The 25,689-nt window shown below is 46.9% G+C and overlaps 1 protein-coding gene across 1 annotated transcript in view; it reads left to right on the top strand.

The window, feature by feature from the left end:
- Positions 1 to 10,889: 10,889 nt before the first annotated feature.
- The window catches only part of Sdhb (succinate dehydrogenase complex iron sulfur subunit B), a 24,166-nt gene continuing 9,366 nt past the window's right edge, over positions 10,890 to 25,689 (top strand). The window contains exons 1-2 of the mRNA XM_008822633.3: positions 10,890 to 11,091; positions 22,405 to 22,532. Of these exons, the coding sequence (XP_008820855.1) occupies positions 11,020 to 11,091; positions 22,405 to 22,532 (200 nt within the window). The 5' untranslated portion in view covers positions 10,890 to 11,019. The remainder of the gene's footprint in view (positions 11,092 to 22,404; positions 22,533 to 25,689) is intronic.

Genomic DNA, 25,689 nt, shown 5'->3' on the forward strand with positions numbered 1-25,689 from the left:
GCATCTCTGTCATGCGAGATTCATTCACCCATCCGGTCAATCCGTATTTTCCCCCTCAGCACTTGCTGAGCATCTACTGTGCAGGAAACTAGAACAATGCTCTGATTTTTCACCTAAAACAAGACATTTGTGAAAGGAGAAGGGACCTTATGACTAATGACCCTGCCAGGACCACAGCTGAAACTAGAACTGGGATGTCCGCCGTCCCTGTGAGACGATCTTGTGCTTCAAGGAGCCGACAGCTGTCAGTCACACAGAGAAGCAGACTAGGGAGGAGGCACCTGGCAAGTCTGCTGAATCAAAGAATGAATGGGGCATAAAAAGCTGTGCAATCGCCGGGCATGGTGGTGCACGCCTTTAATCCCAGCACTAGGGAGGCAGAGGCAGGCGGATCTCTGAGAGTTCGAGGCCAGCCTGGTCTACATAGTGAGTTCCAGGACAGCTGGGGCTACAGGGAGACCACATACACACACACATATACACAGACATACATACACACATCCATTCACAGACACACATACACAGACACACACATACACACACACATATACACAGACATACATACACACATCCATTCACAGACAGACACACACACACACACACAGACACACACACACAGATACACACACACACACAGACACACAGACACACACAGACACACACAGACACATAGACACACAGACACACAGACACAGACACACAGACACAGACACACACACACAGACACACACAGACACACACAGACACATAGACACACACACACAGACACACAGAGTAGCCCCCACACACACACAGACACACACATACAGACACACACAGACACACACAGACACAGACATACACACACACACACACACACACACACACACGTTCCGTTGGCTAGTTGGTAATCACTGTGACTGCTCTGTGCATGCAGTAAACTTGTCAGCTGTTTCTCCAACCAATCTTTGTTCATGTCCATGAACTTTCAAAGGACAAGAAGGGGGTTGCCTGGAGAGTTGGCTCAGTGGTTAAGAGAACCGGCTGCTCTTGTAGAGGACCAGGATTTGGTTCCTGACACCCACATAGTGGCTAACAACGGTCTATAACTCCAGTTCCAGGGGGATCTAACACCTTCTTCTGACCTCCACAAGCATTGAGGACCGTGGTGCATTTATATACATGCAGGCAAAACACTCATACACAGTGCCCTCAGAGGCCAAAAGAGGGATGCGTTGGGTCCCCTGGAACTGGAGTTTCAGATGGCTGTAGCTGCCATGTGGGTGCTGGTTACCAAACCTGAGTCCTCTGCCAAAGCAGCCAGTGCTCTTAACCTCTGAGCTATCTTTCACCCCCACTTCTGGGGTTTTGTTTTTTGGGTTTTTGTTTTGTTTTGTTTTGTTTTGGTCTTTTTGAGACAGGGTCTCCCTGTAGCCCCAGCTGGCCTGGAACTTGATAAGTAGACCAGGCTGGCCTCAAACTCACAGAGATCCACCTGCCTCTGCCTCCCAAGGCCTGGGATTAAAGGCGTGCACTACAAGCCCGGCCCCACTTCTGTTTTTGAGACATGCTGTCTCACTGGGACCTGGCGCTTGCCAATCAGGCTAGGCTAGCTGGCCAGTAAGCCCAGGAATCTGTGTCTCTGCCTCCCCAATGTGGGGACTATAAGTGGACACTCAGCTTTTTACACGGGTTCCAGGGATTGAACTCAGGTCCTCATGCTTGCAAGATAAACATTTTACTGACTGGGTTATCTCCCCAGGCCCAGGATACCCATTTTTAAGAGACTTCCCAAGGAATGCTCATATCCCATTTAGTTATTTTAGAATAGATAAAATGAAACAGCTGTGTGTAGCAACATCACAAAATGTCAAGACACAGGGAGAAATGGAAAAGTGGCAGGCAGGGCTGGAGAGATGGCTCAGCGGGTAAGAGCACTGACTGTTCTTGCAGAAGACCCGGGTTTGAATCCCAGCACCCACATGGCAGCTAACAACTGTCTGTAACTCCAGTCCCAGGGGATCCGACAGCCTCTTCTGTCCTCCATGGGAATTGCACAACACAAGTGCACTTACCTACATGGAGGCAATACACACATACACATAAAATAAAAATAATAAATAAAATTTTTTTAAAAAGCAAAAGTGGTAGGCAGCGCAAAGTGCACAGCACTGTTTGGAGAGGACAGGAAACAAAGCCATGGGTTTCTGAAGAAACATACATATATACCACATGTGTATACTCATGTGTGTATTGTATATGTCTGTGTGCATATGTGTGTATAATTCTGCATGTACATGTGGAGGCCAGAGGTCGACACTGGGATGTCTTCCTCAATTGATTCTCCACCTTTTAAAAAGATTTTTTATTGTATTTGATTATTGTGTGCATACGTGTGGACGTCAGAGGACCACCTTTGGGAGTGGGTTCTCCCTTCCCACAGGGATTGAACTCAAACCATCAAGCCTGGCAGCAAGCAACTTTATACTTTGAGCCATCTTGCTGGCTTTAGTTTTTGAGACAGTCTCTCACTGACCCTGGAACATGCTGTTTGGGCTAGGCTGGCAACCCAGTAAACCCCCAAGATCTGCCCATCTCAGTCACCCAGGCTGCAGTTAGCAGTGAGCATAGCCATGCCTATTTTTTTATGGGTGTTGGAAATCTGAACTCAGATCCTCATGTTTGCACAGCACATTATCCATTGAACCATCTCCCTGGCCCGACATGTGTATGTTTTAACGATGGTTTAAAGCTGCCTGAATTCCTTAGCATTTTATTTATGCTGAAGTCATTCCATCCATTAGCATAAGCCGTTTCCCTTAATGGATACAACCCTCCTTTCCTCCTTTCCCTAGCTCGGTTTCCTAGTGCCATGAGAACTCCTATAGACGCTGATTGCCCAGTCTTCCTCCCTTGTGGCCTAATGATTCTTCCTTTCATTTTACACATCAGGAAACTACTGCACAGAGAGGTTTAATAACTTACTCAAGGTCACACAGTCAATAATTGGTAACACAGAGCTTGCACTCCCAAAACCACATGCTGGACCATTCCACTTCTCTCCCTAAAAGGTAGACTTGCCTTTAAAGATCTACTTCTCTGACCTATTTTGCTTCCAATCATCTGACATCCAGCCATTACTACCAACAAATATTTGCTATTATTCATTTTTACATTTCACTTGCATGCCTCTTGTCTGTGTTTTTAAAACTGGAAGATCAAAATTCAAATTCAGTCAGAAGGAGTTCAATAGCGTGGAATGCACTGTGTTTACAAAGGGCATGCCCACGCACACCCGGAAGATCAAATTAACTGCTAATTTGAGAATATGCTGCAGCTATGGCAGCCAAGTGGGCGTGTGAATGCGGCTAACAGGATGGAGAGGGTCTAAATTTATGTGTGTGCATGGTTCTATAGGTGGGTGATGGTCCCCAGGCCCTGAACCAGTTGCTAAGTCCCAGAAGCTGAGGTGATCTCAACTATGTGAAATGCAGTTGGAGCTGGAGAAGGGATAGAGCGTGACTGCTCCAAGAGTTCCATAGAGACTGCTCATGAAACTCAAGAAACCTGTAGCATACGTAGCCTTGATCCCACTCAAAGCAAGTATTTTGAGAAGTCTAATTATATGGTAGGGTTTGTATGGGATGAAAGAAGGGGGTTTAGATAAGCCCTTTCTAAGGTCAGGTTGGCAACAGCACCTGCTAGGGAGTCCTCGGCAAAGCTGTGAGTCAGGGGTGCCCTCTGCAGGCAGAGCAGAGTGCTTGCATCTACCACATTCCTTGAAGAGCACAAAAGCCCACAGCCCAGACATAGCCCCACAGAAGACCTTACCCATCCAGCTATGTGACCTGGGTGAGTGATTGGCCCTTTCTGAGGCTCAGGAGCCTCAGCAATAAATGAAGACCCATGCCGAGCATGGTGGTGCACACCTTTAATCCCAGCAGAGGCAGAGGCAAGCAGATCTCTGTAAGTTCAAGGCCAGCCTGTCTATATAGCGAGTACCAGGCCAGCTGGGGCCACAGGGAGACCTTGTCTCAAAAAGACCTAAATAAATAAATACCCATAATCCCCACCCTCTGGTTTGCGATTATAGAGCAAATGTAGTCAAAGGGGTTTGCTTAGGGCCCAGTACCCAGCAAGCCTGGCAAGTGTGACTGCCGGTAGCCACAACAGCAGCCTCCCCATCACCATCACCAGCATCATGAGCGTGTGTAGCCCTGAAATCATTCATTCCTCTGAAAAGCGTAAGCGATGTGCGAGCCAGGGCAGGGCACCCTGGGAAGAAGGATGGAACCTAGCCTCTGGCAGAGCTAATGATGGCGAGATTGGACGAGAGAGAGAACCAACGGTGTGCTGCTCCATAGCTGGGACTAGGAAGGGTGCGTGCGGCTGCCGGGGAAAACAGCGGAGGCGTCCTGCAGGATGTGGAAGCGAGATGGGGCACTCACAGACCGTGGGGTGAGACCACACGCCCTCGGGGTGCGAGCGAAAGCTAAGGAAGACTGTGGGAATGACAGGTGTTATGAAAAGTCTTTTTGTAAGTTGCTCCCTTCCTGTCATATAAACCAAACAAAACTCAAGATAAAAATGTGTTATGCCGGTTTGTTGATCTCCTGTCAGGACCACAAGACCCTGATATAGGCAGAGTGGGTCAAACAGGGAGTGGGAAGGGGAAAATTTAGTGACAGTCTGGCAAAGATGCCACTCCACTTGGTGCCCTAGCCAAGAAGAGAGGGATTCTCTGAGATATAGGCCAGGCTTGGGGTGGGGGCAGGAGCCTGGGGCCAGGGGGTAGTTGACATTTGCTCTGTCAACTGACTCTAACTCTGGAATTGCTGACTTTCACCCCAGCTTCTCTCTAGAGTCCTATGATACCTAATGACAGTGCACCCTAGAAGTAAACCAGTCCAGCCAGAGAGCTGGGACGTTCCCGGAGGAGCCAGACACCTGCCAATCTTAGTGAGCCACAGGCCTGCTTGGATGATCAATCCATGGAAAGGGCCCCTCCTGCGGCAGAGGAAGAGAGGGAGATGCTGGCTGTCAGGACTCGGGCCCAGCCTCTCCATGTGGGGTCTCCTGCTTTGTAAGGAGGGGCACTTGACCAGATGGAGGTCTGGGTGGTGGTTGCCTGGTCACCCCATGCTCTTCTCCATCCCTGTCCACCCAAGCTATCTCTTTCCTACTCTGTGCCCTGAAGATGTACCCAATGCCCTGATGTACACTAAAAGTTCTCTGCAGGGAAACAAACAAGGGCTAATAAGGCTAAGGTACAATGGAGATTACAAAAAGGAGTCAAGGGATGGGGGTGGGGATATGGCTCAGGGGTAGAGCACCTGCTTAGCATGCACAGGTCCCTGGGTTCAGTTCCCAGTATTCCTGAAGAATATTGTCTCTCTTCAAAATGTTGCTATCCTATCATCATGAATTTTTAAAGACAATATTCATCCCAAATTCTGCCCCCAGTCATGGCACAGCACTGGAGCACTGAATCTCCACCCGGCTCCCTGTTCTAACTACCCACCTGCCCCTCAGTCTCTTGCTTCTGCAAGGAATAAAATCAACTCATCTTCATTCCTCATTCCCACATTCAGCCAGCCTAGTTGATTGCATACCTACTGTGTGCTGGATCCCAAGCCAGTCACCTTGGAAATGATGAATTTGTTCATCCACTAAGTATTTATTAACCACTTACTGAATATGGACCACTGATCCAGGCTTAGGACATGGCAGTGAACAAGACACATGACCTTGGCATGGAAGTTTCTGACAATAAACACATTCATAAAAAATTCAAAAGTCAAAGAGAAGTCCCAGCACTCAGGAGGCAGAGGCAGGTGGATCTCTGTGAGATCAAAGTCTACATAACAAGTTCCAGGTCAGTTGGGGCTACAGGGAGACTCTGTCTCAAAAAGACACCCCCCCCAGAAAAAACAGGTTTTGTGTTGGGCTGGGCATGGTGGGGCATGTCTTTGATCCCAGCACTCAGGAGGCAGTGGCAAGCAAATTTCTGTGAGTTCCAGGCCCTCCAGGGCTAATAGTGAGACCCTGCCTCAAAACCCACCAAGAACAACAACAAAAAAGGTTATGTGTGATGATGTTAAGGCAGAAGGAACACTAGTTTGAGGCCAGCTTCTATAGCAAGGCCCTGTCTCAAAATAAAAGAAGAAAGAAAGAGAGAAAGAGAGAGAAAGAAAGAAGAAAGGAAAAAGAAAAAGAAAGAAATTCAGAACAGACTTACAGATAGCAACAGATTTGGTAAAGAAAATAAAGAGTCCAGGCCTTTAAAATGACCCAATCTGGGGCTGGAGAGATGACTCAGTGGTTAAGAGCACCACCTGCTCTTGTAGAGGACCTGGGTTTGGTTCTCAGCACCCACATAGTGGCTAACAACCATCAGTAACTCCAGTTCCAGGGGATCCAACACCCTCTTTGTCCTCCAAGGGCACTGCACAACACAGGTGCACTTACACACATAAAGGCATAATACTCATACACATAAAATAAAAATAAATAATAAAAATTAAATGTCCCAGTCTGGTGATAAAGGTGTTTAAATGGGATATTATTAAACAAGGTATGAATTGTACTGCTGGCTGTGTAGAGGGTATTTTGTTGGGAGTAGTCAGGGACTCATTTTCTAAGGAGGAGAAATCTCAAGAATGAAAAATGGTTATGTGGAGGAGGAAAGACCCAGACAAATACCCCACACCTGAATCCCAGCACTCTGGAGGTCAAGGCAAGGAGGATCAGAAGTTCTGGGCCAGCCTGGGATACATAATAATAAGACTTTATCAAGAGATAAATAAGGGAGGAAAGGACACTCCAGATCCAAGATGTGAAGCTGGGCAAAGGCACAGGGGTGGGCAGTGAGGAAGGAGGGATCAGTACGGGCCTCATCTCAGCGGCAGACAGAACTGGAGGGGACACCGAGGGGCTGGAGACTGTGATGGCAGGAGGCAGTTGGAGGATGTGGAAGGAAAGCAGGATCATGAACGACACTGTCTTTCTAACATGGAGGCCAGTGGATAGTGGTACTGATGAAGGTAGAAATGGACATCTCAGGCCTCAGGTGGTACGTGAGGTTTGAGACGGTCTGAGTTTTAAGAGACTCCTGATGGAGATCGAGGGCAGCCTGGATACAGGGAGAGGATCAGCCAAAGAGCTGGAAGAGAGCTACAGCCCCTGGGCCAAACAGAAAAATGCTGAATTGTTGAGAAAGCTTCAGAGCCCCACCACAGGGATCCACTGGCGTGAAGTAGACTTGTCTTAAGGGAAATAAGTCTTCCAGACAGACCATTTGATATTTCCCCTTAAATCCAACCTCCTTGATCCTCTGCCTAGTATAAGCCAGTCAGGTTACCCCAAATTACAAGATACAAGAACACAGGTGACTGTGCAAATGACAAATGATACAGCATTATGCTTTTTCTTTCTCTTTTGGGGGTGAGGAGGGGGAAGAGGTAGAACCTTGCCACATAGCCCAGGCTCAACTGGAACCAGCAATCCTCCTCCTGAGTGCTTAGACTACAGTCCTGAGCCATCAAGCATAGATTGATACTTACGTTTGCTCTGGGGGAAGAAAGAGTTCCCAATGGAGAATTCCCACCCAAAGTTGCCCAGGTCTCCTAGTATTCAAAGACTCAAGAGTCTGTAAATCGGGACAGTTATTCCAGCTAAAGAGGGTTGTCAGGACGATCAGAGGAGACTGTTGATATAAACACATTTGCAAGCGATGAGGTGAGGTTCCATATAAACACAGCGCCTCCAGCAGAATGTCTGGTGAAAAGCAATATATCACTCTCTGCACTAATGGAAACAAACAAATCAACTAACCCCAAACCCTAGGGTCTTACGGTAAGGACACCTTGGAAAGAGAAGTCAGGAGCAGCCAGGAAAACCTCTAAGTCCTATGGCAGCCGTGCCTTTCTGGAATCCCAAAGTTCAGGGCGGAGGTAGAGTCACCCAGGAATGTATTATTCTTCCATAACACTGAGCTCCCCAAATCCCCATGAAGCCCAGGAATGACGTGACTGCAGGGTGTGTGGGCACACTGGCACCAAGAGCCCCTCCATAAATCAAGGTCTCACTTCTGCTGGCCACAGACTGCTTTTTCCAAAGTGATCTGGGTAAAGTTAAAGGGTAGCCATTTATCTTAGTAGGTAGCAAATGCCTTTGACATGAAAGAACACTAAAAATGCTAAGGGAACCAGTTCTCTAGAAATATATCTTGTGCATACTCAGGTGGAGTTACAAAGAAAGCGACAGTTTTCCTACAACTTTGCCAATTTGAGTGGCCCCAGAGGACCCTTGGGGCCGACTGGAAGAGTCTATTCCAGTGCTGAGGCAGCCCCAGTGAAAAGTCAAGGTGACCTCCTCCTTGTCATCAGTTACCCCCAAGACAGCCATGGTAATACAGACTTTTAAGTAAATTGGCCCAGCTCCCTACTGAGTTAGGCACTCTAGGTCAAGATGGAAAAGGACTGGTCCTAAGTCATATGGCCTTGAGGAGTGCAGTCAAGGTGAGATCCAGGGGTTCAGACCTCACCATATCCCCTTTAATGGGGCTACCTGGCAGAGTATCTGGGTTCATGTCAAGGTATCCAGAAACTTGGCCCCAACCATTTCTCTTTTTAAGATTTTTTTTTAATTTTATTATTTTTATTTTATGTGTGTGTGTGTGTGTGTGTGTGTGTGTGTATTGCCTGCGTGTAGATAAGTGCACCCGTGCCCATGGAGGTCAGATGGTATCAGATTCTCCTGGAACTGGAGTTACAGATGGTTGTTAGTCGCAATGTAGATGCTGGGACTCAAACCCAGGTCCTCTGCAAGAGCAGCCAGTGCTCTTTGCTGCTGAGCTAACTCTCCAGCCCCTAAAATATTTTTTAAAGAAACCATCCGAGTGGTGGTTTTTTGTTGAGTTGTTAGCTGCCATGTGGGTGTTGGGATTCAAACCCAGGTCTTCTGCAAGAACAACCAGTGTTCTTAATTGATGCAGCCATCTCTCCAGCCCCAAGATATTATTATTATTTTTTATTTTACAGTATGAGTGTATTGCCTGCATGTATGTAAGTGCACCCATGTCATGCAATGCCCAAGGGGGCCAGAAGAAGGCGATGGATCCCCTGGAACTGGAGTCACAGATGGTTGTTAGCGGCCATGTAGGTGCTGGGAATGGAACCCAGGTCGTCTGCAAGAGTAGCCAGGGCTCTTAACTTAACCACTAAGCCATCTCTCAACCCCCTCAACCATTTCTTTGGTTTCCTCTGGTCATCTTGATTTGACTGGAAGCATCTAAGTGAGCTGGAGTGAGGAAACTAAAGACTCCAAAAGGTGCCTTTCCTTTGCCTAAAGCAGACAGAGAAAATCATTCCTTCTGGGAACAGGGGACCTGCAAAGTCACCGACCCATGTGAACAGCTGGGGTTCCTGAAGAGACCAAATGACTTGGAGCACTAAGGCCACACCTCCCCAAGATAATCAAACTCCCAGAGTCAGGAAGATTCTATGAGAACCCATAGAGAGTGCTGGAAAAGCAGATCAGATGACTAAAGTGGAAACTTAAAAACAAAACAAGGGTTGGGGTGTTTGTCTAGCATGCATAAAACCCTGGGTTCCATTCCCAGCACGGCATAAATCAGGCATGGTGGTGCTACCTGCATTCCCAACCCTTGGCAGGTAAGGGCAGGCAGATCAGAAGTCCAAGGTAAGCTATATCACCCCTACTTTAGGGCCAAAAGAACTGTACGTCTCAATTGCCTATTTGCACATTAGAGACGAATTTGGCAAGTGGCTGGCTCACTCATAGGGACATCCCAGAGCCTGGACCCAACCACGTAACAGGTACTCTCACACGTTTTTTGTTTTGTCAATAGTTTCTTTTGTTTTGAGGCTGGATCTCTATATCCCAGGCTGGCCTCCAACTCACTATGTAGCCAATGATAACTCTAAGCATCTGATTCTCCTGCCTCTACTTCTCAAGTGTACAGGTATGCAGTCTAAGTACATATTTATGAATAAGTAAGTGCATGTCATGTTTGTTTTCACTGTGTCCCAATTTACCCACAATTGAGGGGGTCCTTTAAACTCAGAGCTAAAATCTGGTCAGAGAAGAGTCAGAGGGACTGGAGAGATGGCTTGGTGGTTAAGAGCACTGGCTGCTCTTGCAGAGGACCCAGGTTCAGTTCCGAGCACCCACATGGTAGCTAACAACCATCCATAACTCCAGTCCCAGGGGAATCCAAAGCCCTCTTCTGACCTGCATGAGCACTGCACAATATGGGTGCACTTACAAGGAGGCAATACACTCATACACATAAACTAATAAATAAAAGGCAGTACACTCGTACACTTAAAATAAAAATAAATAAAAATATTGGGGGCTGGAGAGATGGCTCAACAGTTAAGAGCACTGGCTGCTCTTGCAGAAGATGGGGTTTGAATCCCAGCATCTACATGGTGGTTAACAACCGTCCATAACTCCAGTTCCAAGGGACCCTACGTCTCTTCTGACCTCCGTGGGCACTGCACGACAGGGGTTGCACTTACCTACATGCAGGTAATACGCTCATACACATAAAAAAAAATAATAAACTTTTAAAATTTAATTTTTTATTGAGCTTCTATGTTCTCATACGACAGTTCTCAATTAAACCCAGACCCCCTCCCCCAAAATATAATTTTTTTTAAAAAAAGAAGTCAGAGATGACTGACTTCTGAGGTGTTAAAATCTCTGCAGTAATAGAAATGGGAAAGCTCCCCGCTTCCTCGGCTTAGTCCCGCCCCTTCTAGGCCTCCCGTCAGCCGGAGGCTCAGACTCCAGAGAAGGTCACCTTAGGAACCCGAGGCCTAGTGGACCTGCATCCTGCTGGCGCTACTACGCATGCGCACCTTCGGTCGGCCCGCCTGGGAAACCGGAAGTCGCTTCCCCCTCAGCGGCGCTGCGGTGGCTAACGGATCTGGGGATGGGGGGGCGGTGGCTCAGCACCGCGGTGTCCGACGGGATGCCGGCTGGTAAGGGGTGTGGCTGACGTCAGATGCCAAGATGGCGGCGGCGGTCGGGGTCTCCTTGAGGTGCGGCTTCCCGGCCGCGGCTGTCGGCGGAGTCGGCCTGCAGGTGAGCCCCGGGGCCGGGGGCCGGTGGGGAACCGTGCCCGTCGCCGAGGCCGCCTGAGAGGTAGAGGCCGCGGAGGGGCGAGGGGTCCGGGGACCGGGTTCGAGGGCAGGTGCGGCTGCTCCCGGCATCTGTGCTAACTCCTTCCGGTCTGAAGGCGTCCTGCGCCTGCCAAGGTGAGCGGAGAGGTAGGCTCGGATGGAGGACTCGGATTGCTCAGGGTCACCTGACCACATAAGAGCCAGACCCTGGACTCGGCCAGGTCGTACCCCAGGGTAGCCCGCGGAGGGCACCTGCCGGTCTCTGGCGGGAGGGGACCCGGACCGCGGCCCAGGGATCTGTGCGGGCCAGACGGGGTTTCCCTGGTGCTGATCCTGGAAGAGCGAGTGATCCTGAGCTCGCGCCGCTGGCACGCGCCGTTGTGGGTAGGGCCTGGGGCCAGCCTCGTCTCCACCTCGGCTTCCCCACACGCCTTTTGTCCTTGGGGAACGTTCACCGTGCTCATCTGCTTTCTCAATGGGAGCCTCACTAAAGGAACTAAGGGTTTACTACTCCCTCTCTAGTCCCTTTACACTTCTGTGCTCGACAGCCTCAAGATAGGCAACAGCAATTCTGACCTTTTTAGAGACTAGGAAAAATATATGAAAAACTCCGTAGCATACATGTTGGCACTTGGTCTGTATACCTAGTACTCCGGAAGAGAGGCAGGCAGATCTCTGTGAGTTCCAGGCCAGCTGGGGCTACTGGGAAACCCTGTCTCAAAAAAAAAAAAAATTATTTTTTTCTTCCTTTGGTATTGACTTCGATCTGTCAATCTTAAGTACCTGCTGTGACTGTATTACACAGTACAAGGCCTTGTGAAATTGACAAATAATTTACTCTGCACCTTTGAATAGGAGGGTTAGTCAGGTGCACTAACACACACACCTGTAGTGCCAGCACTCAGGAAGTTGAGGCAGGAAGATCAAGAGTTCAAGATCTTCCTCAGCTGCATATTGATTTTGAGACCAGCCTGCGCTGTTTAGGACCCTGTCAGAAAAACAAGGGGGAGGGGCTGCAGCAGGTGTTTACCAGAACCCCAGACTGTTGTCCTCTAAGCCTTCAGTTAATGACCTTGTTTACAAGTCTCTTTGCTGAGGTAGCAGTTATGTTGTAAGATCCCCCTCCAGTAGGAGTGAGTTCTAAGGCTCACGCCGGTCATCCTAGAACAAATCAAAGAAAAGACTTTTCATAGGTTGGTGGTGTGATTTCAGGAGAGGCCTTTGCCCGCCTTTCCAAGGGCAGCAAAAATCAAACGAGCCCTTCTCCCTGTGGGAATACATTTTTACCCAAAGGACAGTACCCAAAGAACCCATAATGAGCTGGATGTGTTATTGTAGGTAATGGGTTCAGTTCAGGTTCTGAATTTTCTGTGCATATGGTCTGCACCCCTGGACCACAGTTCTGCCTGTAGGTATTTAACTGTAATATATTAACTGTTAATAGCATGGCCTTGTTTCTTCATCTGGACTGTGAACTTTAGGAGGACAAAAACCATCTTTTATGATTGTGTATTTCGCTGTCCTAGGTCTATAGACACAGGGCTTTGAATACCTACCTGCCAGTCAGAAATATTGCCGACATTGGAAAGCAGAAATAATTTTCTGGGCTACAATAGGAGTTTGACCTGCCACTTAATGGAGTAGATATTAATACTAGCCCTCCCCTTTGAAAAGGAGGGAATAGAACCAGAGAGATTAAGTAATCACTGAAGAATACACATACACACATACACATAAAATACACATAAAATTAAATTTAAAAAAAAAATCCAGCCAGCAGCATGCTTCTGTGCTTACCAGGAGAATTTCTCAAAACATTGTGAAACTTAACCCCAAAATTGCTTTCTCCCATTTTTGTCTTCAAACCATCCTAATCACTGCTTCACAGAAATTGCTTATGTCCAGGTTAGCGGTGACTTGCCACATTAACTCCAGTGGTCAGCTGGGGAAGGTGACCCTTGTCTATAATCCCAGTACTCTAGTGGCTGAGGCAGGAGGTTCACAAGTTTGAGGCCAGCCTCAGCTACATGTTGAGATCTGTCTCAAAAAAAAAAAAAATGTGTGTGTGTATAATACATATCCATACAGTGGTCAAACTGTATGCTCCTGGTTTTGTTTTGTTTTAATTTATATGTATGAGTATATTGTCTGCATGTGTGTTGTGCTGGATCACTTTAGTGTCAACTTGATACACCTGGTTTGAGGGAGCCTCAATTTGGGGAATTGCCTCTATTGGACATGGCCTATGGCCATGTCTGAAGGGCATCTTGATGAGTGATGTGGGCGGGCCCAGCCCACTGTGGGTGGTGCCACCCCTGGGCAGGTAGTCCTGCGTTCCATAAGAAAGCAGGCTGATCAGGGGCCAAGGGAGCAAGCCAGTAAGCAGCGTTCCTCCGTGGCCTGTGCTCCAGCTCCTGCCTCCAGGTTCCTGCCCTGAGTTCCTACCTTGGGCTCCCTGATGAACTGCGACCTGGGAGAAGTAAGACACATAAATCCTTTCCTCCCCAAGTTGGTACTGGTCAGAGTGTTTTGTCACAGCAATGAAGAAACAAACTATGACATGTGTAAATGCACCCATGTCATACAGTGCCCGAGGAGGTTAGAAGAGGGCGTTGGATCCCCTGGAACTGCAGTTATGGACAGTTGTTAACTGCCCTGTGAATGCTGGGACTCAAACCCGGGTCCTCTGGAAGAACAGCAAGTATTCTTAACCACTGAGCCATCTCTCCAGTCCTGTCTCCTGGTTTCTTGTAATATTTTCTGTGCAGCATTTGACACTACAATTCACTCCTTCCTCAAAACACTTCTTACCCAGCTTCTAAGACATCCCAGTCTCCAGATGTGTCAGCTCTTTATTGCTATGACAAAATACCTAGGTGAAGAAGCTAAGGGAAGAAAGATTTGTTTTAGCTCATAGTTGGAGTAGTTCAGTCAGTTGGCTGACTCTGTGACTATAGACCTCTAAGACAGATCTTCATGGTGAAGGGAGGGCAGTACAGAGCTGCTCACTCCTGAGAGCAGAAGGGAACAGGCCAAAAGCAAGACCCTCCCTTGAAGGTCAGGCCCCCAGTGCTCTCCTCCAGTAGGGTCTCTTCTAATAGTCTGCTGAGCTTGGACGTACCAGTGCGTTGACCCACTGGCAACCTCATGGCCACTCCCTCTCGATGGCACTGCCTGATTTACTTGTCCTCTGGGTATATGTGATTCACTTCCTCACGTTCCTCCAGGTCCTTAACCCGCCTTTTGGAGGAACTCTTTCCTAGTGGGCTCATTTAGAACTCTATCATGGTAGCCAGGACCCCCAATACCCTTTCTTTTTGACTGTCATCACCTGACGTACTTTAAATTTTATTTGTGTGTTCTTCCTCCCACTCGCTGTGCAAGCTCCATGAGGTTGGGATGTGTGTCTGTTTTGTGCTTGATTCCCATGGTCTAGAGCAGTCCCTGGAATGGACTTAACGTGCTGAACAATCAAATGAATGTATGGTACCAGATCTGAGCCCGCCAGTGGAAAGATCGTGCCCAGGGAGTGAGTGCTTCCTGTGCACCTGCTGCCTTATAGTTTGTCCTTTTCTATATTGTATGGGTATTCTCCCCACTGGCATAGTAGCTAAAGGGTGGCCTTTGGCTTTTGGTTTTGCTGTTGAGAGAGGGTCTCACCCTGTAATCCAAGCTGGGCAGTCTTCGAACCTGTCTCCTGAGTGTTGGGATTATAGGCACAAGCCCTCATACCTAGCAAAAGGTTGGGTTTTGGAGTCATAGGACCTGTGCTGGCTCTATTGTATGATCTTTGTCCTTTTTCACTAAGAATAATAAATCACTCCTCATGGAGATGGTACAGAGATTGGAGACAATTTGGCACAGTGTCTGTGCATGGTAAGAGCTCAGTGAATAAAATCTAACACAAGGTTTTAGATTGTTCTGGGAATTTTTCAGTAGATCACAGATGCCTAAGCACTGTACAGGCCTCAAGAGAAGCAAGGGTTTTAGAACCATGGTCTTCTGCCTATTTTGATTCCAGGATCTTCCCTTTTTATGTTGGAAAGCTCCTGTATCAGTTTGACTTGGTTTGGGGATGGATTGTTTGTTTAAGACAGGGTCTCCCTGGAGCCCCAGCTGGCCTGGAATTCACTGTATAGACCAGGCTGACCTTCTCACAGAGATCCCTCTGCCTCTGGAGTGCTGGGATTAAAGGCGTGACCACCACACCAGGCTAGTCTGACTTTCTGTTACCCTGACAAATACCTGAGAGCTGGAGGGGAAGGTCTGCTGTGGCTCACAGTCTCAGGTTTCATTGCTGCTCCCTGGCTCCCTTGTTTCTGGGCCTGTGGGGACACTGAGCCTCCTGACAGGGTGGTGTAGCAGAGCAAAGCTGCTTTAAGGGATGGGACGGGCTATGTTCTTATTGTAAATACAACATTTTATTTATTAATACTTGGAGAATTTCATGCACGTATACAATGTATTTCAATCATATTCACCCATTCCCAACTTCATGTCTTTTAAAAATTAATAACCCTGGGGTCTGGAGAGATGGCTCAGTGGTTAAGAGCACTGACTACTCTTGCAGAGGACCCAAGTTCGAGTTTCAGCACTCACATGGCGGCTACGAACCATCCTTAACTCCAGTTCCAGGGGAATCCGAAGCCCTCTTCTGACCTGCGGCATTGCAGGACATGGGTGCACTCACAGACATGCAGGCAATGCACTCTTACACATAAAAAAATAAAAATAATAAAATATTTTTTAAAAAGAAAATTAATAACCCACCAAGTTCAATTTGTGCTGCCCATATGCTGGGAGGGGAGGGGCAGTCTTTTAAAACTTTATTGTGTGTGTATAAATGCCACAGCACACAAGGAGGGCAGGGGGTGACTTCAAGATCTGGTTCCCTCCTTCCACCTAGTTTAGGGTAGGGTCTCTGGTTTCTGAACCCTCCAGTTCTCAGGCTACCTGGTCTGCAGGCTTCCTGCTGACTCTGCCTCTACCCTGCTCCTCCTCATAAGAGTGCTGGGACTATAGGTGCCTGCTGCCACGGCTGCCTTTCCATCAGGCTTTTTACGTGAGTTCCAGGGATCAAACTCATGTCATAAAGCTTGCACTCTTGCCCTCGGAGCCATCTCTCCAGCCCCAGGCTGTACCCTTTAAAGGCATACCCCCAATGACATACTTCCTCCAACAAGGCCCCACCTCCTAATAATCTATTCAACTATGAAGTCATCAGCGGATGACTCATCCGTAACACAGTGGATTTTTTTTTTTTCTCATTGCAGCTGGTTTGTTTGTTAGTTTGTTTGTTTGAAGCAGGGTCTCCCTGTAGCCCCAGCTGTCCTGGAACTCACTATGTAGACCAGGCTGGCCTTGAACTCACAGAGATCTGCCTGCCTCCCAAGTGCTGGGACTACAGGCATGCGCCACCATGCCCGGCAACACAGTGGATTTTTATATTCAAACTATCACTTCCCCACCCAAATGCTATACAAAATATTTTTTTTAAGACCAAGTCTCACTTTGTGGCCCTGGCTGGCCTGGAACCACTATCAGGCTGGTCTTGAACTCATCGTGTATATAAGTGCACAGAGGCAATGCCCACAGAGGCCAGAGGACATCAATGTACAGTGCCCACAGAGGCTAGAGGACATCGTCTAATCCCCTGCAACTGGAGTTAAGGATGGCTGTTAGATGGGTGCTGGGAGCCAAACACTAGTCCTCTGCAAGAGCAGCCAGTGCTCTTAAGTGCGGATCTATTTCTCTCCACATCTTAATTTTTATCTTTTGAGAAGGTTCCACAACCAACTATAAGACTTTTTAAAAGATTTCTTGCTGATTCGTAGCCATGGATGGTGGTACATACATGTAATCCAAGCACTTGGAAGGTGAAGACAGGAGACTCTAAGCTTTAAGGTCATTCTTGGCTATATAGTAAATTGGAGGCCAGCTTGGGCTGTGATGCCCTCTCAAAAAAATCTACACACCTAGTGTAATACACACCTAATCCCTTTCTAAATATATACTTGATCAAATGTCTTTGTAGAGTGGGCATGAAGCAAGTATTTACGTATCAGAAGGAGGTGACAATCGTAGATCATCAGCCATCAGAGAACAGGCACGGTGGTGCATACCTGTAATCCCGGCACTTGGGAGTTGGAGAAGTGGAGGCAGGAGGATCTTGAATTCTAGATCATTTTCAGCAGCACACTAAGTTCAAGCCAACCTAGGCTTAAAGAAAGTCAACCCTGAAATTAGACATTTATACAATGTTGAGGTAATGCGCTGGGAGCAGTGGCAGGCAAGTTGGTTGTTCTGGGAGCTGGGGAGAGGGTTAGAGCTGTGCCTGTGACTGTTCCTGGGCAGCACTGGGGATCATGTGATGGGCCGTTCTGCATCTCTACAGCAGTGCCGCATTCTGGCCGCCGTTCTATGCTGTTCTGCCAGTATTTCCATCAGCACCTTACAAATGCATATGAGCTATAAACCCCCAAATAAAAAGATGATTTTTTAACTTTTTATTGTTTTATTGTGTGTGTGGGTGTACACATGACATGCATGTAGAGGTCCGAAGACAACTTTGTGGAGTTGGTTCTTTCCACATTTGCATGAGCTCTGGGTTTAAACTCAGGTTGTCAGACTTTGCACAAGTGCTTTTACTGCTGAGCCATCTTACTGACTTTGGGCTTTTGGGGGGGGTTGGTGGGGTTTTTTGTTTTGTTTGTGGAGGTTTTTGGTATTTTTGAGGCAGGGCCTCCCTGTGGCCCCCAGCTGGCCTGGAACTCACTATGTAGTCCAGGCTGAACTCACAGATCTGCCTGCACTCCTCTAGAGTGCTGGGACTAAAGGTGTGTGCTGCCACACCCAGATTGGGCTATTTTTTTTTTTTTTTTAAAGATTCTGGTTTTTTAAAAATATTTACTGTTACTATTTTTTAATTATATGTATGTGTCTCTGAGTATGTGCATGTGAGTAGAGGTACCTGTGGACTTCAGAAGAGGGTGTCAGGTCCCCCTGGAGTTGGAGTTATAGGTGGAAGTGAGCTTTCCAGCATGAGTACTGGGAACTGAACTTGAGTCCTCTATAAGTAATACTTGGGCAGCCAGGCATGGTGGCACACACCTTTAATCCTGGCATTTGGGATGCAGAGGCAGGCAGATCTCTGAGAGACCCTGTCTCAAAAAGACCCCCCCAAGTGTAGTGCCCCTGTTTTGTTTTGTTTTGTTTTTTCGTGTTTGGATAGGGTCTCCCTGTAGCCCCAGATGGCCGGGAACTCACAGAGACCCACCTGCCTCTGCTTCCCCAGAGTTGAGATTAAAGGCATGCGCCACCTTGACTGGCTCCCAGATTAGTGTTTTAAGGTAGCAAGCCACAGACATACATAGTAAGTTGTGTGACTCCCAATTTTTTTTTTTTGTCTTTTTGAGACAGGGTCTCCCTGTAGCCCCAGCTGTCCTGGAACTCACTATATAGACCAGGCTGGCCTTGAACTCACAGATATCCGCCTGCCTCTGCCTCCCTAGTGCTGGGATTAAAGGCATGCGCCACCACGCCCAGCTGACTCCCAGAATTTTTATGTTGAGTGAAAAGCTCATGGACCTGCAGTAATGGAGCAGTCTGCCACTGGGGGAGGGATGAGGGATGAGAGGAAAAGTGGCCATTTGGATGGAAGGAAATTCCATCTGTTAAATTTGATTTGGTTTGTTAAAATTCATCAAATTAGCCAGGCGTGATGGCCCACACCTTTAATCCCAGCACTCGGGAGGCAGAGGCAGGGATCTCTGAGTTCAAGGCCGGCCTGGTCTACATAGTGAATTCCAGGACAGCTGGGGCTACAGGGAGACCCTGTCTCAAAAAAGACCAAAAAAAAAAAAAGTTCATCAAATTAAGGGCTGGAGAGATAGCTCAGCGGTTAAGAGCACTGAGTGCTTTTACAGAAGACCCGGGTTTGATTCCCAGCACCCACATGGCGGCTACGAACTGTCCTTAACTCCAGTTCCAGGGGAATCTGAAGCCCTCTCTGATGACCTCAGCATTGCAGGACATGGGTGTACTCACATACATGCAGCAATACACTCATCCACATAAAATAATAAAATAAAAATTCATCAAATTATGTACTTATTAAGAGGAATGAATTTATTATGATGACTTCTACCCTATTTAACAAAACGGAACTGACAAAAGGGCCTTAAGCATGGTTGGAGTAAGCATTTTCAGTTACTTTCCTCTTTTCACTTCCTCTGAAATACCAAGGTACTAGAGCGCGTGCCTGTCATCCCAGAGCTGAAGAAGCAAGAGGATCTTGAGTTCGAGGCCAACCTGGACTACATAGGGAATCTGTCTTGAATGAACAAACAAAAGATAACATGGAGTGGCGTTAGCCAAATGGGTCTTACAAAATAAGGTTAGGGGAGGAGGGTGTTCCTTTCTAGAAACAAGTTTCTTTTTGTTAATGGGCAGATTAATGATTAGTGATGAGGCAAAACATAATTTCATCTTTTTTCAGGGGGTAGGAGTCTCAGGAGTTGAAATGGTCTCATGTAGCCAAAGCTGGCCTTGAATTCCTGGTCCTTCTGCCTCCATCTCCTGAGTGCTGGAATCATAGGCATTCCCCCGCACCCGGCCTCTTGGTGGGTCTTCTCTGTGCTAAGAGCTTACGATTCCATTTTCAGCTTCAGTTAATGCAGGGCACTTTTTACCAGCTACTCATAAAAGCATTTGCAGCCCTGACATGTGGTCTGCACTGTTCTGTAGACAAATTGAGAGTTCCGTTTATAATTACTATCGGAAGTAACAGAATTCTCCCCTCCCCTTAGTAAAGCTGATCTCTGCTCCATTTCATCCTAAATAGGAAAGGGCTTCCTATTTAAAGGGACATTTTTTTTTTTTTTTTTTGGTCTTTTTGAGACAGGGGTGTCCCTGTAGCCCCAGCTGGCCTGGAACTCGCTATGTAGACCAGGCTGGCCTCGAACTCAGCAATCCACCTGCCTCTGCCTCCCAAGTGCTGAGATTAAAGGTATGCACCACCACACCTGGCTCGACAGCTTGGCTCTTGATTGGTATTGGGGGATGTTTTGTTGATGCCTTCACACAGATTGCGGTAGCCTATACGTTTAAATAAAGTACATCTGATGAGCCACATTTTTGTGTCAGTCTGATGTTCAGCTTTTTTTGTTCTTCAGTCTTTCGTAATCATGGATTGAACTGATGTGTTCAAAGGCCTGTACAACATATACTGGGAGGTATAGACTAGAACTGGCACTGGCCCCTCCAGGAATGTACCTCAAAAGAGGACAGGCTGAGGATGTGGCTCAGTTGGTAGAGGGTTCATCATGCACGAGGTCCTGGGCTCTATAAACGAGGCAAGATGGCTCACATAATTCCAGCACTTAGAAGTTCATAGTCATCTCATCCTCAGCTGCATAGTGAGTTTAGGGCCAGCCTAGGCTACATGACACTTTGTCTCTAAAACTAAATAAAGGTGCCAGGGAGATGGCTCACCAGGCATAAGTGCTTGCTCTGCAAGCCTGATAACCTGAGTTTGGATCCCCAGAATCCATGTAAAGTTATAGGCATGATAGCGCGTGTCTGTAGTCTCAGTACTCCTACTGAAGGTTGGGAGGAAGGGACAAGAATCTCCTGGGAGCTCAAAGGCCAGCCAGCACTACATAAGCCAGGTGTTGTGTGTGCCTGCAGACCTAACATTGGAGAGGCGGAGGCAGGAGGGTCTACAGTAGAGGGCGACCCTCTACTGTGTAGCAAGTTTTCAGCCAGCAAGGGATGCACATAATCTATCTGATGTGGCAGAGACCGAGTTTTGATGAAATGTAACAGAAGCATCAGCAGAATTCAAGTGTGTTTCCTAAATTGTCTATTTGGACACAGTATTATTTTTTTTCTTGGTCTTTTTGAGACAGGGTCTCCCTGTAGCCCCACTGACCTGGAGCTCACTGTGTAGACCAGGCTGGCCTTGAACTCACAGAGCCTCCCCTCCAGTGCTGGGATTCAAGGCGTGCACTACACGCCTGGCAACACAGTATTCTTTCTGGTCTTCCTCGCCAGCTTTTTTTTGTTGTTGTGGATTTTCATGTGTTTGGGGGGCTTTCAGGGTGTTTTAACTCAAGGTTTCATATAGCCCAGGCAAGCATCAAACTTGGGATCCCCCCCCCCCGGCCAGCTTTCATCTCCCAGGTGTTAAGATTACAGGTTTGGGGGCTGGAGAGATGGTTCAGTGGTTAAGAGCGTTGACTGCTCTTGCAGAGGACCCAGGTTCGATTCCCAGCACCCACATGGCAGCTATGAACCGTCCCTAACTCCAGTTCCAGGGGAATCCAAAGCCCTTTTCTGACCTCTGAGGCATTGCACAACATGGGTGCACTCATATACATTCAGGCAATACAGTCATACACATAAGATAGAAATAATAAATTTAAAAATATTTTTTTTAAAATATTACAGGTTTGTGCCACCATGTCCAGATTTCTGTGCCGATGTTAATGCCAGCGGGGTTGGTTTCTTTTAATTTTTTTATTACTGTGTGTATGATGGGACGTGGCACATACCACTGTTGACATATAGAATTCAGAGGACGCTCTATAGTCCGTTCTCTCCTTCACCTTTGTGGTGATCTGGGGCTCAAGCTCAAGTTGTCAGACGTGCATAGCAGGCACTTATACCCATTGAGTGATTTTGCCATCCCAGCATCTTGTTTTGATCTCCAAAGTAGCTTTCTAACTGCTTTCTTCAGATTTTGTCTAACAGATCTCCCTCTGTAACCATTGTTATCTTCACACACACACACACACACACACACACACACACACACACACTCCCCCGTGTACCTTCACACGTGCTGTTCCCTGGCCTCTTAAGTCTCCTGCTCATCAAGCCCCAAGTTTAAACCCCAGTCAGTGCAGCCACCTCTGACCTCTGACCTCAGTCTGTGCTGGGCTCTTCCAGAGTCTGTGCACTTCTCAGGATTGCTCTTTACATTTTTTTGAGAATGTTTCCTTTCACTCTGGTTCACCACAAAGTAAGTTCTGTGAAAATGAAATTTTGTCTTTTTTAGTAAGCGCTTTGTCACCATTCCCTAGAACCATGTCTGGCACACCATCGGTGCTTAATGTTTGTTGGGTATTGGGTGACAGTGCCTTTCCCAAAAAAGTTAGGTTTCAGTACCATGTGTTTATACCTAGCATTCCATTTATCCTGCAAACTGAATGGGAAAATTTATCTTGCATTTTTAATGTATTTTTATCCTTTTTTGAACTTTTTAAAATTTCAGGCCTACCGAGGGGCACAGACAGCTGCTGCTGCAGCTCCCCGAATCAAAAAATTTGCTATCTACAGATGGAACCCAGACAAAGCTGGAGATAAACCTCGAATGCAGACTTACGAAATTGATCTGAATAAGTGAGTTTCTGTGATCAAGCCAGGCTGGGTGGAAGGGGTGGGATTTGGATTTCAGTTAGGTTTGGCTTCTGTTGTTATTTGTGGTGCTGGGCACTAAACCTATGACCTCATGCAAAGAGAGCTCTTGGGGCTGGAGAAGTGACTCAGTAGTAAAGAGTGCTTGTTGTTTTTATAGAGGACCCAGGTTTAGTTCCCAGCATCCATAACAGGTGCACAACTCCGTGTAACTCCAGTGCCAGGGGGGTCCAAGCCCTCTTCTTCTGGACTCTGCAGGTTCCCACATGTGTACAACTCACACGTGCACACATGTACATGTAATTTAAGTAATAAAAATCTTTTTTTAAAAAAATCGGGGGGGCGTCTTTTTTGAGACAGGGTCTCCCTGTAGCCCCAGCTGTCCTGGAACTCACTATGTAGACCAGGCTGGCCTTGAATTCACAGAGATCCACCTGCCTCTGCCTCCCAAGTGCTGGGACTAAAGGCTTGCGCCACTGCACCCGGCAGTTAAAACATTTTAAGTAGTCTGGGCTTCTTCTAGATTTCTATTGCTGCTAGCAGCCTAGCACACCAGTAGTATCTTATCTTACAGTTATCTTATATCTTATAGTTCTGAAGGTCGGAAGACTGTACAAGTCTTGTCAGATGAAAGTCAAGCTGTCAGTAGACTACATTCTTTGTACCAACTAGAGGAGAATCCTTTGGACCATAGGCAGAATGCAGTTCTGGAGGCCTACAAGTCAGGGTTCCCATTTCTTTACTGGCTAGGCGCTCAGGGCCACTCCCAGCTCCTTAGTTCATGATCTTTCCTCCATCATTAAAGCCAGAGGCCATAGGTGCATCCTTCCTCACATCACATCTTCCAGAACCACCCTTCCATCATCCTCCACTGTTCCTCCACTGCTCTGCTGCAGCCAGAACTATCCTTGTTGATTTCATTTGTCAATGAGTTGGGGTTTTTTTTTTTAATTTTTGTTTTTCAAGTTTTTATGGCACCAAATGTTTGAAATAATCTAAATGCTTTTTTTCTACTTTGTGTCAACATGCAAATGCTATTGATACAGAAGTAATTAATATAAGTAGAAAAAGTTATCAAATACTCAACCAAAAACTCTCAGCAAAATTCAAAGAAATGGCATTTGTATAGGCTATATTTTCTAACCCTAATATAATAAAGCTAAGAATTCATATTTAAAATATAAATACGCCAGACATGGTGGCACACGCCTTTCATCCCAGCACTCAGGAGGCAGAGGCAGGCGGATCTCTGTGAATTCCAGGACAGCTGGAGCTACAGGGAGACCCTGTCTCAAAAAGACAAAATAAAAATACAAAATCCTAACCACTTAAGAATTAAAACACACTTTTTTTTTGAGACAAGGTCTTCAGTATCCCGGGCTAGCCTCAGATTCACTGAAATGATCTTGAGCTTCCTAGTCTCCTGCCTCCCCCCTCCAAGTTCTGTGGTTATAGATATGTACCACTGTGCTCAGTGTCTGGGGTGCTGGGGCTCAAACCCAGGGCTTTGTATATGCATGGCAAGCACTCTACCCACTGAGCTACATGCCCAGCCCAAAGCACATCTTTTAAGTAACCATTTTATTAGGGGAAAAAAGTAAAAATGTTGCCAGATACTTAGAAAATAATACTGCAAGGGCTGGAGAGATTGCTCAGTGGTTAAGAACACTGGTTGTTCTTGCAGAAGACCCGGGTTCGAGTCCCAGCACCCACATGGCAGCTAACAATTGTCCGTAACTCCAGTTCCAGGGGATCCGATAACCTCTTCTGTCCTCTATGTGCGTTGCATGACATGGGCGCACTCACCTGCATGCAGACAATACATGCATATACATAAAAAAATAAATAAAATTTAAAGAAAGAAAACATTGCAAATCAAAACTCAACAATACATGGCTAAAATTAGAGAACAAAAAATATAATTAGGGTGGTGCATGCCTTTAATCCCAGCACTTGGGAGGCAGAGGCAGGCGGGTCTCTGTGAGTTCGAGGCCAGCCTGGTCTACATAGTGAGTTCCAGGACAGCTGGGGCTACAGGGAGACCCTGTCTCAAAAAGACCAAAATGAAAAAAATAAAAAGAGACACTCCCAAGAGCATGAGTAGACAAATGAGCTGGGGAAAGGCATGCGCTCAAAAGCCAACATTTTCAGCTAAATAGTGAGAGGTTCAGAAGCCAGAGGCCTGTCACCCATGAAATGTGAGAGCAGATTGTTCAGACTGAAGAAAAATAATACCAGTGGGAGTTCAGTATATAGATGGGGACACCAGGTGATAAATAATATCAGCAAGTGTAAGAATGTGTTTTTTAGGCCAGGCGTGGTGGTACACGCCTTTAATCCCAGCACTCCGGAGGCAGAGGCAGGTGGATCTCTGTGAGTTCAAGGCCAATTTGGTCTACATAGTGAGTTCCAGGACAGCTGGGGCTACAGGGAGACCCTGTCTCAAAAAGACCAAAAGAAAATGTCACAAAAAAAAAATGTCCCTGTCACAAAAAAAAAAAGTGCTGCTTCTGATTTCATTAAAATTGGCATGAGAGGCTGAGGGTATGGCCCAGTTGCTACAGCTGCCTAGCCTGTGTCAAGTCCTGAGTTTGATCCCCAGCATCACATAAATTGGGTATAGTGGTACACACCTGTAACCCCAGCACTTGGAGGCAGGAGGATCAGAAGGTCAAAATCATCCTCAATATATAGCTAGTTCAAGACCAGTCTGGGCTACATGAAACTCTGTTTTGGAAGGGAGAAGGGAAGGAGAGAGAGAAAGGCTGGTGAGATGGCTCAGTAGATAAAGACACTTGACACCAAGCTTGGCAATCTAATTTTGATTCCTTGAACCCACATGATGGAAAGAGAAAACTGATTTCCAAAAGTTGTCCTCTGAAGCCAGGCGTGGTGGCTCAAGCCTTTAGTCCCAGCACTCGGGAGGTAGAGGCAGACAGATCTCTGTGAGTTCAAAGCCAGCCTGGTTCCAGACCAGCTGGGGCTACAGAAAAACCCTGCCTCAATAAGACCCACACACACACAAACAAAAAGCACTTGGTAAATTTCAAAAGTTCACACTCTCTTATAGGGTCTTGTCTGACCACAGTGGAAAATTTGAAAGCATTCAAACACACATACACAAATATAAATATATATATAA

The sequence above is a fragment of the Nannospalax galili genome, unplaced genomic scaffold (assembly GCF_000622305.1).
Source record: "Nannospalax galili isolate Female #2095 unplaced genomic scaffold, S.galili_v1.0 scaffold548, whole genome shotgun sequence".
In the NCBI taxonomy this organism is placed as follows: Eukaryota; Metazoa; Chordata; class Mammalia; order Rodentia; family Spalacidae; genus Nannospalax; species Nannospalax galili.